The 14,989-nt window shown below is 43.5% G+C and overlaps 1 protein-coding gene across 3 annotated transcripts in view; it reads left to right on the top strand.

Moving 5' to 3' along the window:
* The first annotated feature begins 369 nt into the window (after positions 1–369).
* LOC144503784 (protein boule-like) overlaps positions 370–14,989 on the top strand; it is a 196,728-nt gene continuing 182,108 nt past the window's right edge. Inside the window, exon 1 of one of the 3 annotated variants that reach the window (XM_078228651.1) lies at positions 370–514. Coding sequence is in view for 1 of the 3 variants with exons in the window: in XM_078228650.1 (XP_078084776.1) it covers positions 1,019–1,036 (18 nt within the window). In the remaining 2 variants the exon portion in view is untranslated. Of the gene's footprint in view, positions 515–928; positions 1,037–14,989 lie in introns of those variants that run through there. The other 2 variants (XM_078228652.1, XM_078228650.1) reach the window with 2 other exon arrangements.

Below are 14,989 nucleotides of genomic sequence, written 5' to 3'. Positions count from 1 at the left end.
ACGTTTTACAAGTATTTAGTTTAAGCTTATAAAGTTGTATAAAACACAACTCATATATCCATGTTCATTTGATTTTTCTCCTATCTGCTAAAAGATCACGAATTTGTTGAACAATTGCTTATTCACGTGATTTGTGTATATACCTGTCAGTATGATCAGTCTAAGATTGCATTTTGAAACAAAAAGAAACAAAAATAAATTAGCCATGGAGACTAATACAATTTAGGCCAGTCGGATGCATGTCGCCATTCAATAATTAATAAATCAAATAAGCTGCATTATAAAAGTGCTTTCAAGTAGCTTGACACATTATAAGTAAGATGTAGTTTCAGTTTCCTACTGAAGCGTTTATCCGTCAACTGATACTTCAGAGGAATGCTGGGCAAGGGAGGTCAAAGCCGCACGAATGATGATGTGAGAGCAAAAGTTCAGCCACACGCACCCTCTCCTACGGGTTAATTGCTATCTCCTCACTAACGAATCCTTCCAGGCAAACTGCAGTCAGTAGCCTCGGGTAGGTATGAGCTTTCTTTCTCAACACAACCGTTGTGACTAAAACCCAAATCCAATTTTCTGACGCACATTATATTCATGATTGACCTAGCCAACTTACATAGATACTGAACTAACTGCGAGATGATTGACAACAGCAACAGTTGCGTAGTGACTTCAGGAAAGTAAAGCTTTCTAAAATGAAAATTGCAAAACACAGAGTTTATTTTATTGGTTGAATACAAAGTTTTTTGGTGCTAAAATGTTCTTCGGAAACAAATAAGCCGTCACTGACACTGAATATTTAATAATATTTAAGGCGGACTCAGTACCCCTTGGATTTGATTGGTTTGGTTTGTGAGTGGAGCTAGTGGGGGTTTGGCCGCCCCCGGTCACTGACTCGATGTGGTATGACCCGGTAATTTAAGGTGCTGCCAGTCGCCCACAAACCCAAGTACAGAACCAACGGGCTTTTTGCGCGTTGAGTAAAATCGTGACTCCCTTGAAAATCAACCTGTCCGTGCAGATGGACACCGAAGGAGCGGTGAGTGACCTGGGCAGCGTCCCCACAGCTATCCCAAGAAAGATCGCCGTGAAGCAGTTTACCAAACACTTGAGAAGGGATTGTCTGTTACACTGAACAATCCGATTATAATCGGATTGTAATCGCAGACAGAGCGACGGCTGGTTCCTTCACTCAACCAGATATATATATATATATATATACACATGAACTATTAATACATTTGGATAAAGAGAAACAAACACTTCGACATTATTGCTTGGGCTAGGAGGTAGGCGAGGCTCGGATGGCGTGCCGGCAAAACATGGCCACGCCGTCGCTTTACCTCGACGCCAAGTGTGAAGGGAGCTGCCGCGGTGACAGATTGTAGGCTAGGATTTCGTCTTGGGTGTATTTAGTTTTGAATTTAAAAGTTGTTTGAAGAGATTACGCGTTCCAACTTTTAATTATATGAAAAGGTGCGAAATTCAGTCAGGGTTACATTTTCAGAATATGAATTAGTTTTAATTATAAAATGGAAGTTCGTGACAGTTTGAACTTTTATTGGGGTGCTGCGCGATTAGGTTATTTTCGACACGAAATCGAGGTTGTCGTTTGTTTGGTCGTGACTCTTCGATGTGAGGGGTGGTGTTGGAGGAAAGCAGTGGTATTGAATAGTTGGATAACTTACTTTGCTGACGGTATTTACAGTAGGATTTAGATTTTAACGGCCGTAATAAGCAGATCCAACATTGGCGTCCCCATGGTCTTTGGACGTTATTTTTGTTGATCTATTTGTTTATGAGGGGGGCGGGGGGTGGAATTTGCGAGCGTCGCCTTTCCGTGTATTCCCGCCAAAAGCCGTTGCAGGGACGCACTGGTTCCAGTTCTCGCCAGTTTGGTTTGATCCCCGCGGACACCAGACGAATTGCCATTCGCTTTAAATCAGCGTGACCGGACTACATGCACACATATATACCACTGGTGTTCAGAAAATTATTAATTCACAAAAAAAACACAAACAGATTGGTGAGCAAAATTAAAAGACATTTTCAAAAAAATGTTGATAATGGGATGGGTCAAACGAGATTCGTTGTGCCGATTTCTATGTAGAGTCAAAATTCGGTGATTGGAAATAACGGGTATTATCTATTTTTTCCTCATGATTTATTCACTTAAAAAAGTAAACAAAGCGGAGGCGGATTGTGATTGTGCCGTGAGCGGGGGGCAGCCGCGTGCACAAGGTAACGGCTGCCGGAACTGCGCCTGCGTGGAGAGGCCGGCTCCAATTCGGGCGTTATTGTTTAAAAGCGCTTCAATCACAGGCAATAAATACAACATCGAGTTGTTATACATTTCTGTACATTTCCATGTCAATAGTTTGTCCAGATTAAGAAGCGTTATTAGTCGTGATCTTGTATGTTTGGACGTGTTTATATCGATTTGTTGGAAATTTTGGTTTTTAATAAGTTCAAAAGTTGAATGAGTTAACCCAAACCCTATCTCCAGAAAGAAAAGAAAGGTCTTCTGGAGAATGCTTAAATTTGTTTTAAAACGGAAAACCATGGAATCACTCGTTGAAACTTTGGAAGTGAATTATGCATGGTTCTTGGGAGTGCAGGTAAGAGCTTTTCGTAATGATGGAATTCAACTGCTTCTCCAGATCATAGAATCATAGAAACCCTACAGTGCAGAAAGAGGCCATCTGGCCAATCGAGTCTGCACCGACCACAATCCCACCCAGTCCCTACCCCCTACACATTTACCCACTAATCCCTCTAACCTATGCATCTCAGGACACTAAGGGGCAATTTTAGCATGGCCAATCAACCTAACCCGCACATCTTTGGACTGTAAATCTTTGGATGTGTTAATGTAGAACATTAGGATAACATCTAGAGAAATCCAGTCGAATTGGGGAAAATGTAAAATACATAAATTTAGATATTTCAAAATATTGGAAAATGAAAATAATTTTGTATGAAACCAGGTGTTTAAAAGGAAGCAAAATTGTTTATATCTTTCTAGATTTCTCTTCTAGAAGTTAAAAACTAGAAATCAAAATTAAACTTTGATTATCTACATTGAAAAACATATTTACTTAGGCATTTTCCGATTTCATGAATGGTTCACACAACTTTTCCTGTTCCAAGACCATACTTTGTAATGAGTTTTAATTCTAATATTTTAATTTGCATAATTGCATACTATACTGATGTAAGACCAGATATGTAAAGTTGTTATTTTATTTAATTGATACTTAATCATAGTCCATGAAGGACCATTGGCATCCCTCTCCATTAGAGACAATTGGCTGAGGCACTATTCCACATAAAGCATAGAGCTTTAGGCAGCCAGCCTTCATGTGCTAACACAGCTGATATGGGAATTTAATCCGTGCTGTTGTAGGAATTAATAAATTCTGATTACTCCAGTAGATGTTTCTTGATTTTTTTCCCCTTGTTAGAAAATTAAGCGTGCTCTGATCAGGTGAGAAATCTGATTTTACTCTCAAGAGCCTTGCAAACCACTGTTCAGAAAGACAGTCTGTATCCAATGGGAACTTTGTTTTGAATAGCATAGTGCAACAAAGCAAAGCTGAATCCCTGTGAATAGCTGGACTGAAAATAACTCAAATCAAGTATTCCTTTTACCTTATATCTGTTTCATATGCAGATCTTAAGCATATTTTAAACATATCCTGTGTAAGTAAAATGTTGTGAAATGTATTGGGAAATTACAAAATCTAAATTTACAAAATTAAACCTAACACAACTTAATGCAAACCATGCATGTGTGTATTTATATTTTAGAACAATTAAGGTTGAAGTTTTTTTTTATTGGAACTGATTTAAAGAATAGTTCCGACAATAGATATTCTTTGGTTTGAAGAGCTTTGTACACTTCTTGGGATTATTAGTGTTTGATTTCACTGAATGATAAGAATGAGGAAAAAACTAGGGTTTAGTATGTGGTTCAGAATAATGCCAACAGCGTGGGTTTGATTCCCCATTCTGGCTGAGGTGGAACGGAGGCCTGCTGCCTCACTCATGGCTGATGTTCTGTCTCCTCTGCTAAGCATGTTCAGATCAGGCATAAGTGAGTATAAATTGTCATGTTAGGTACAGTGTAATTTTCAATTTTTTTTCTGACAGTTTTTCTTCTGTTTTATTGGGCAGCTTGCTTATTTATGATTCTCAATAATTTAAGAAAATCGGTATAAAATTTTACTGGTTATACAAATTCCAAATTTTAAAAAAACTAAATATGAGGTTATGGCAGAAATAGCTTGGTAAAATGTTTGTTCCTTCAGTCTTGAATTTCGATTACACACACAAAGAGATTTTACAGCCTTGTTCAGGCGAGAGTGGAAATTCCCGCCCAAGGTCAATGGAGATTTCCATTGTTGGACCCTCGCCCGCGCCATTTCCGTGGCTGGCACAGTAGCACAGTGGTTAGCACTGCTGCCTCACAGCGCCAGGGACCCGGGTTCAATTCTGGCCTTGGGTGACTGCCTGTGCAGAATTTTCACGTTCTCCCCATGTCTGTGTGGGTTTCCTTTCTCCAGGTACTCCAGTTTCCTCCCACACTCAAAAGATGTGTAGATTAGGTGGATTGGCCCTGCTAAATTGCCCCTTAATGTCAGGGGGATTAGCAGGGTAAATATGTGAGGTTATGGGGATAGGGCCTGGGTGGGATTGTGGTCAGTGCAGGCTCGATGGGCCGAATGGCCCCCTTCTGCACTGTAAAGATTCTGTGATTCTATGGTAGAGTCCTGGCCGTAATGTTCTTTTTGTAGCCAATAGCCCACTTCCTGAACTTGTACGAAAGCTCATTGAACTTCCAATTTCTCTTGCTTCCTCATGCGCTATGATCCATGCAGAGCATTATCCAAATCCTCACTATTCATCTCCTGAGGCTGAATCTTGGAATTGATAGAAAGAGGGAGAAAACAAAAATTGACATAAGCAAGTTTACAAGCCATGGGCTCGAGGTTGAATGGCCTGGCACATCCAATTTTGCTTCCCTGTGATTTCTCCAGAGAAGAGGAGAGTAATAATGGGGGACAGAGAAATGGCAGAAGAACTGAGGGGCAGCATTGTGGCACAGTGGTTAGCACTGCTGCCCTCTTTTTAGGTCAAACCAAATAAACAAACTCAGATTAAGTCAGGACAAAGTAAACTTTTTAGCAAATTCCTGGCTTGGGTCACTCTACGTGGGTTTCCTCCGGGTGCTCCAGTTTCCTCTCACAATCCAAAGATATGCAGGTTAGGTGGATTGGCCATGCTAAATTTCCCCTTAGTGTCAGGGGTTAGTTAGGGTAAATGTATAGGTTATGGGGATAGGGCCTGGGTGGGATTGTGGTCGGTGCAGACTCGATGGGCCTCCATCTGCATTGTAAGATTCTATGAATGGGTACTTTGCATCAGTCTTCACAGTAGAAGACACCAGTAACATGCCAGAACTTCAAGACAATCAGCGGGCAGAGGTAAATATAATGGCCATCTCTAAGGAGAAGGTGCTAGGGAAACTGAAAGGTCTCAAGGTGGACAAATCACCCAGGGTTCTGAAGTAGATAGCTGAGGAAATTGTGGAGGCATTGGTGACGATTTTCAGGAATCACTGGAGTCAGGGAACACCCCTGTTTAAGAAGGGAGGGAGACAGAAGATGGGAAATTATAAACCAGTTAGCCTGACCTTGGTCATGGATAAGATCTTGGAGTCCATTATTAAGGATGAAATTGCAGAGTACTTGGAAATACGTGTTAAAATAGGGCTGAATCAGCCCTATTCGTCAAAGGGAAGTCATGTCTGACAAATGTTAGAATTCTTTGAGAGGGTAACAAAGAAGTTAGACAAAGGAGAGCCAGTGAACGTGATTTATTTGGATTTCCAGAAAGCCTTTGATGAGGTGCCTTACGAGGCAAGGTACTGGCATGGATAGAAGATTGGCTGATAGACAGAAGGCAGAGAGTGGGGATAATGGGGTCCTTTTTAGGATGGCAACCGGTGACTAGTGGTGTTCCACAGGGGTCATTATTGCGACCACAACTTTTCACTTTATACATTAATGATCTGGAAGATGGAACTGAGGGCATGGTTGCTAAATTTGTGGGTAATACAAAGATATGTAGTGGAACAGGTAGTGCTGAAGAAGTGGGGAGGCTGCAAAAAGACTTGGACAGGCTAGGAGAGTGGGCAAAGAAGTGGCAGATGGAATACAATGTGGGAAAGTGTGAGGTTATGTACTTTGGTAGGAAGGATAGAGGCATAGACTATTTTCTAAATGGGGAAAGGCGTTGGATACCTGAAGCACAACGGGACTTGGGAGTCCTGGTTCAGGACTCTCTTAAGGTTAACATGCAGGTTCAGTTGGCAGGAAGGCAAATTCAATGTTAGCATTCATTTCTAGAGGGCTAGAATACAAGAGCAGGGATGTACTGCTGAGGCTGTATAAGACCCCATTTGGTCAGACCCCATTTGGAATATTGTGAGCAGTTTTCGGCCCCATACCTAAGGAAGGATGTGCTGCCTTGGAGCAGGTCCAGAGGAGGTTTATAAGAATGATCCCAGGAATGAAGGGTTTTGTCATATGAAGAGCGGCTGAGGAGCCTGGGTCTATACTCGATGGAATTTAGAAGGATGAGGGGGGATCATAGAATCCCTACAGCACAAAAAGAGGCCATTCGGCCCATCGAGTCCGCACCGACCACAATCCCACCCAGGCCCTACCCCCATATCCCTACATATTTACCCACTAATCCCTCTAACCTACGCATCTCGAGACACTAAGGGGCAATTTTAGCATGGCCAATCAACCTAACCTGCACATCTTTGGACTGTGGGAGGAAACCGGAGCACCCGGAGGAAACCCACGCAGACACGAGGAGAACGTGCAAACTCCACACAGACAGTGACCCAAGACGGGAATCGAACCCAGGTCCCTGGAGCTGTGAAGCAGCAGTGCTAACCACTGTGCTACCGTGCCACCCAATTATCAGTGATTACCAATTATCACGCCCAATTAATCAGGATCTAATTGAAACTTACAGAACACTGAGAGGCCGAGCTAGAATGGATGTAAGGAGGATGTATCCACCAGTGGGAGAGACGAGAACTCGACGGCACAATCTCAGAGTGAAGGGATGTTCTTTTAAAACTGAGATGAGGAATTTCTTCAGCCAGAGGATGGTGAATCTGTGGAACTCACTGCCACAGAGCGCTGTGGAGGCTAGGTCATTGATTGTCTTTAAGACAGAGATAGATAGGTTCTTGATCAATAAGAGGATCAAGGGTTATGGGGAGAAGGCAGGAGAATAGGGATGAGAATCACATCAACCATGATTGAATGGCAGAGCAGACTTGATGGGCCGAATGGCCTAATTCTTCTCATATCTTATGGTCTTATGGTTATAATGTATCATTGGCAGGGAAATTCTAAAGGATTCTAGAGGAACAAGAATTCAATTTAATAAAGATTGACTGCAGCTGCAGTAAGAGAAGGAAAAGAAGACAAGATAAGAAATGCCTACAGTTACGTGGGTCATGTTATTTCTCTGTTCCTGATCGGCAACACTTCCCCTCAATGAATTCCATTACCCCTTTCTTGTAACATGCCAGATGCCTATCTGGTGCATACTTTTGAGCACTACATGCTGACCACGCAAGAAGGATAGAGGCAGCTTAAAACGCCTACACTTTTCATGGCATTTTGTGCTTTCCAGCGGTCAACAGGTGGGAAATGTTACAAAGGTGAGGGAACAGATGTGAAGTGAGAATTGAAAGAGTCATGGTGCATGTGAATCTTGGGAAAGGAGGTCCATGCAAATATGATAAGGTCCCCCATGGTCGGCTTATGATGAAAATAAGGAGGTGTGGGATAGAGGGAAAGTTGGCCGATTGGATAGGTAACTGGCTATCTGATCGAAGACAGAGGGTGGTGGTGGATGGAAAATTTTCAGACTGGAGGCAGGTTGCTAGCAGAGTGCCACAGGGATCAGTGCTTGGTCCTCTGCTCTTTGTGATTTTTATTAATGACTTAGAGGAGGGGGCTGAAGGGTGGATCAGTAAATTTGCTGATGACACCAAGATTGGTGGAGTAGTGGATGAGGTGGAGGGCTGTTGTCGGCTGCAAAGAGACATGGATAGGATGCAAAGCTGGGCTGAAAAATGGCAAATGGAGTTTAACCCTGATAAATGTGAGGTGATTCATTTTGGTAGGACTAATTTAAATGTGGATTACAGGGTCAAAGGTAAGGTTCTGAAGACTGTGGAGGAACAGAGAGATCTTAGGGTCCATATCCACAGATCTCTAAAGGTTGCCACTCAAGTGGATAGAGCTGTGAAGAAGGCCTATAGTGTGTTAACTTTTATTAACAGGGAGTTGGAGTTTAAGAGCCGTGGGGTTATGCTGCAACTGTACAGGACCTTGGTGAGACCACATTTGGAATATTGTGTGCAGTTCTGGCCACCTCACTATAAGAAGGATGTGGAAGCGCTGGAAAGAGTGTAGAGGAGATTTACCAGGATGCTGCCTGGTTTGGAGGGTAGGTCTTATGAGGAAAGGTTGAGGGAGCTAGGGCTGTTCTCTCTGGAGCGGAGGAGGCTGAGGGGAGACTTAATAGAGGTTTATAAATTGATGAAGGAGATAGATAGAGTGAACGTTCAAAGACTATTTCCTCGGGTGGATGGAGCTATTACAAGGGGGCATAACTATAGGGTTCATGGTGGGAGATATAGGAAGGATATCAGAGGTAGGTTCTTTACGCAGAGAGTGGTTGGGGTGTGGAATGGACTGCCTGCAGTGATAGTGGAGTCAGACACTTTAGGAACATTTAAGCGGTTATTGGATAGGCACATGGAGCACACCAGGATGATAGGGAGTGGGATAGCTTGATCTTGGTTTCAGATAAAGCTCGGCACAACATCATGGGCCGAAGGGCCTGTTCTGTGCTGTACTGTTCTATGTTCTATGATATTTGGAAAAGGGAACCATGATGTGCATTGAATGCGAGAAATCTTCATCTCAGAAGAACTTGTCTATCTTTGGAAACCACCGGAACAATTCATCTGGCTCTATTTTCCTCCATGCTGAAGCACCATTGGTGAGAACCTCCTGGTATAAATTGGGACTGGCAATTTGCCTCACACCATGGAGCACTAGATCAACAGTATTAACTTTAACTGCGCAACCTACCTGTTTGTCCTTTGTGTGTGTTGGGGTATTTTAAAAGTGCTTGTTGGTCATACGTCCAGATTACAGTTGTGTGTTAATCAGTCCTTGCAACTTTTAAAAAAAAAAATTTTTTTTATAATAAACCAATCATTCTGAATTTGGTGAAAGAAGCCTGGTTAAAGTCTGTTTTATTCTGGGTCAAATAGTAGCGGAGGTAAATAATTGGCCATTTTTGTGAGTGAATTAAACAAGGGTTAGCACTGCTGCCTCACAGCGCCAGGTACCCAGGTTCAATTCCAACCTCGGGTGACTGTGTGGAGTATGCACATTTTCCCTGTGTCTGCATGGGTTTCCTCCGAGTGCTCTGGTTTCATAGAATCATAGACTCCTACAGTGCAGAACGAGGCCATTCGCCATCAGGCCTGCACTGACAACAAACCCACCTAGGCCCTATCCCTGTAATCCCAGGAATTTACCTTGCTAATCCCCCGACACTAAGGGTCGATTTAGCATGGCCAATCCACGTAACCTGCACATCTTTGAACTGTGGGGAGGAAACTGGAGTGCGTGGAGGAAACCCATGCAGACACGGGACGAACGTTCAAATTCCGTACAGACAGTTCCTAAGGCTGGGATTGAATTCGGGCCCCTGGCTCTGTGAGACAGCAGTGCTAATCACTATGCCACCGTGCCATCCCATACTCCAAAGATGTGTGGGTTAGGTTGATTGGCCATGCTAAATTGCCCTTTAGTGTCTCAGGGATAAGCAGGGTAAATGCATAGGGTTATGGAGATAAGGCCTGGCTGGGATTGTTGTTGGTGCAGACTTGATGGGTCAAATGGCCTCCTTCTGCACTGTAGGGATTCTATGAATGTTGATAGAGGTTTGCAGCATGAAAACAGGCCCTTTGGCCCAACTTGTCCATGCTGCCCTTTTATTTAAAACCCCTAAGCTAATCCCAATTGCCCACATTTGGCCCATATCCTTCTATACCCATTTTACCCATGTAACTGTCTAAATGCTTTTTAAAAGACAAAATTGTACCCGCCTCTATTACTACCTCTGGCAGCTTGTTCCAGACACTCACTACCCTCTGTGTGAAAAAATTGCCCCTCTGGACACCTTTGTATCTCTCCCCTCTCACCTTAAACCTATGCCCTCTGGTTTTTGACTCCCTTACCTTTGGGAAACCATATTGACTGTCTAGCTGATCTGTGCCCCTCATTATTTTATAGACCTCTATAAGATCACCCCTCAGCTTTCTACGCTCCAGAGAAAAAAGTCCCAGTCTATCCAGCCTCTCCTTATAACTCAAACCATCAAGTCCTGGTAGCATCCTAGTAAATCTTTTCTGTACTCTTTCTAGTTTAATAATATTCTTTCTATAATAGGGTGACCAGAACTGTACACAGTATTCCAAGTGTGGCCTTACCAATGTCTTGTACAACTTCAACAAGACGCCCCAACTCCTGTATTCAATGTTCTGACCGATGAAACCAAGCATGCTGAATGCCTTCTTCACCACTCTGTCCACCTGTGACTCCACTTTCAAGGAGCTATGAACATGTACTCCTAGATCTCTTTGTTCTGTAACTCTTTCTAATGCCCTACCATTAACTGAGTAAGTCCTGCCCTGGTTCAATCTACCAAATGCATCACCTCGCATTTATCTAAATTAAACTCCATCTTGCCATTCGTCAGCCCACTGGCCCAATTGATCAAGATCCTGTTGCAATCTGAGATAACGCTCTTCACTGTCCACTATGCCACCAATCTTGGTGTCATCTGCAAACTTACTAACCAAGCCTCCTATATTCTCATCCAAATCATTAATATACTTGTGAAGTAGTGCAGCGAGATCAACTGCACTCCTCCCATCCCAGTTCTAACATTGGTGACATTGCTAGAGCCAGTGATGTGTCTGGTTTGTCCCACGCACTTCAGGTAGCATTCCATCTGTTTGAGGAGGATCTCTGGTGTGTACGTCAGAGCTACTAGCAAAATTGCAAAGACCTAGTGGTTCTTATTTCATTGTTTTGTCTTGTTCTCATTTCCTTTTTAAAAATGTAAATTTCATTATCAATTAAGTTTGTTTTTTCTGAGCAATGAAATTGATGTTGGTTCCTTAAATTCACTGCAGGCATTTTAAATTCCGTATCATCTAAGGAGATCTTTACCCCATACCATGCCAGTGGGGAAGACTGAGAACCATTTCCTGCTTGCACATAACTTCAGAGTGATCTGATCCTGGAGAATGCAGTAGCCATTTTTGTGTTGCCCATAGCTGTCATTTTAAGAGCATAAGAGCATAAGACATAGGAGCGGAAGTAAGGCCATTCGGCCCATCGGGTCCACTCCACCATTCAATCATGGTTGATTTCAACTCCATTTACCCGCTCTCTCCCCATAGCCCTTAATTCCTCGAGAAATCAAGAATTTATCAATTTCTGTCTTGAAGACGCTCAACGTCTCGGCCTCCACAGCCCTCTGTGGCAATGAATTCCACAGACCCACCACTCTCTGGCTGAAGAAATTTCTCCTCATCTCTGTTCTAAAGTGACTCCCTTTTATTCTAAGGCTGTGCCCCCGCGTCCTAGTCTCCCCTGTTAATGGAAACAACTTCCCTACGTCCATCCTATCTAAGCCGTTCATTATCTTGTAAGTTTCTATCAGATCTCCCCTCAACCTCCTAAACTCCAATGAATATAATCCCACGATCCTCAGACGTTCATCGTATGTCAGGCCTACCATTCCTGGGATCATCCGTGTGAATCTCCGCTGGACCCGCTCCAGTGCCAGTATGTCCTTCCTGAGGTGTGGGGCCCAAAATTGCTCACAGTACTCCAAATGGGGCCTAACCAGTGCTTTATAAAGCCTCAGAAGTACATCCCTGCTTTTGTATTCCAAGCCTCTTGAGATAAATGACAACATTACATTTGCTTTCTTAATTACGGACTCAACCTGCAAGTTTACCTTTAGAGAATCCTGGACTAGGACTCCCAAGTCCCTTTGCACTTTAGCATTATGAATTTTGTCACCGTTTAGAAAATAGTCCATGCCTCTATTCTTTTTTCCAAAGTGTACGACCTCGCACTTGCCCACGTTGAATTTCATCAGCCACTTCTTGGACCACTCTCCTAAACTGTCTAAATCTTTCTGCAGCCTCCCCACCTCCTCAATACTACCTGCCCCTCCACCTATCTTTGTATCATCGGCAAACTTGGCCAGAATGCTCCCAGTCCCGTCATCTAGATCGTTAATATATAAAGAGAACAGCTGTGGCCCCAACACTGAACCCTGCGGGACACCACTTGTCACCGGTTGCCATTCTGAGAAAGAACCTTTTATCCCAACTCTCTGCCTTCTGTCTGACAGCCAATCGTCAATCCATGTTAGTACCTTGCCTCGAATACCATGGGCCCTTATTTTACTCAGCAGTCTCCCGTGAGGCACCTTGTCAAAGGCCTTTTGGAAGTCAAGATAGATAACATCCATTGGCTCTCCTTGGTCTAACCTATTTGTTATCTCTTCAAAGAACTCTAACAGGTTTGTCAGGCACGACCTCCCCTTACTAAATCCATGCTGACTTGTCTTAATCCGACCCTGCACTTCCAAGAATTTAGAAATCTCATCCTTAACGATGGATTCTAGAATTTTGCCAACAACTGAGGTTAGGCTAATTGGCCTATAATTTTCCATCTTTTTTCTTGTTCCCTTCTTGAACAGTGGGGTTACAACAGCGATTTTCCAATCCTCTGGGACTTTCCCTGACTCCAGTGACTTTTGAAAGATCATAACTAACGCCTCCACTATTTCTTCAGCTATCTCCTTTAGAACTCTAGGATGTAGCCCATCTGGGCCCGGAGATTTATCAATTTTCAGACCTTTTAGTTTCTCTAGCACTTTCTCCTTTGTGATGGCAACCATATTCAACTCTGCCCCCTGACTTTCCTGAATTGTTGGGATATTACTCATGTCTTCTACTGTGAAGACTGACGCAAAGTACTTATTAAGTTCCTCAGCTATTTCCTTGTCTCCCATCACTAGATTACCAGCGTCATTTTGGAGCGGCCCAATGTCTACTTTTGCCTCCCGTTTGTTTTTAATGTATTTAAAGAAACTTTTACTATCATTCCTAATGTTACTGGCTAGCCTACCTTCATATTTGATCCTCTCCTTCCTTATTTCTCTCTTTGTTATCCTCTGTTTGTTTTTATAGCCTTCCCAATCTTCTGACTTCCCACTACTCTTTGCCACATTATAGGCTCTCTCTTTTGCCTTGATGCATTCCCTGACTTCCTTTGTCAGCCATGGCTGCCTAATCCCCCCTCTGATAACCTTTCTTTTGTTTGGGATGAACCTCTGCACTGTGTCCTCAATTACTCCCAGAAACTCCTGCCATTGCTGTTCTACTGTCTTTCCCATTAGGCTCTGCTTCCAGTCGATTTTTGTCAGTTCCTCCCTCATGCGCCTGTAATTACCTTTATTTAACTGTAGAACCTTCACATCTGATTCTGCCTTCCTTCTTTCAAATTGCAGACTGAATTCTACCATATTATGATCACTGCTTCCTAAGTGTTCCCTTACTTTAAGATCTTTTCTGCCATCCATAATATCCAAATGTCAATAACTGCCCAGAAGTGCAGAGGAATTTAAATAGATTATTGGGGGAAATTGGACAGTACAATTAATTAATTAAGCCTAGATATGGGCTTTCTTCCAGCAGCTAGCTGAAGAGAAGAATATTAGAGACTCGGGACAAAGTGTCCATTGTAATTGATGATGTTGTTATGATTTTGGCAACTGCAACAAGCAGACTGAAGAATAGGAATAGTTTTTGGGGGGGGAAAGCCAAAGTAGTAGATCTGTGGATTGTAGATCCATCAAAAAGAGTTGATTTAAGAGTTGTAGATAGAACTGGCAGCTTATCCATTTCGTATGACGTTGAATGTTAGAAAGTTAGGCCGCGATTCTCCCAAAAGTGCTGAATTGGTGGGAGAACTGTTCTAAATCCCGACTGTTTTCTCAGTTCAGCTTCTCTTCCGAATCTCCGCACTCTGTGCACTGCAGAGGTCCCAGCCGTGAATATAAAGAACAAAGAAAATTACAGCACAGGAACAGGCCCTTCGGCCCTCCAAGCCTGCACCGACCATGCTGCCCGACTGCACTAAATCCCCCAACGCTTCCGGGGACCATATCCCTCTATTCCCATCTCATTCATGTACTTGTCAAGACACCCCTTAAAAGTCACTACCGTATCCGCTTCCACTACCTCCCCTGGCAACGAGGTCCAGGCACCCACCACTCTCTGTAAAAAATCTGCCTCGTACATCTCTTTTAAAACTTGCCCCTCGCACCTTAAACCTATGCCCCCTAGTAATTGATTCTCCCACCCTGGGAAAAAGCTTCTGACTATCCACTCTGTCCATGCCCTCTCATAATCATGTAGACTTCTATCAGGTCTCCCCTCAACCTCTGTTGCTCCAGTGAGAACAAACCAAGTTTCTCCAATCTCTCCTCATAGCTAATGCCCTCCATACCAGGCAACATCCTGGTAAATCTTTTCTGTACCCTCTCCAAAGCCTCCACATCCTTCTGGCAGGGCCCATTCGTGCCAAAGAGCCTGAAATCGGCAGGATGAGGGGAACCCGCGCATGCGCACACCGCTGGGAGATCGCTGAAAAGACCTCCCAGCAGCCAGATCACTGCCATCCAAACCCCACACACATTGCTGGCCTCATCGCTGGCCCCCACAACACCCCCCCAGAGACATCGCTGGCCCCCACAACACCCCCACAGAGACAGCGCTGGCCTCATT

This window comes from Mustelus asterias, chromosome 14 (genome assembly GCF_964213995.1).
Source record: "Mustelus asterias chromosome 14, sMusAst1.hap1.1, whole genome shotgun sequence".
NCBI classification, from domain to species: Eukaryota; Metazoa; Chordata; class Chondrichthyes; order Carcharhiniformes; family Triakidae; genus Mustelus; species Mustelus asterias.
This window is presented reverse-complemented; position numbering and strand designations above follow the sequence as displayed.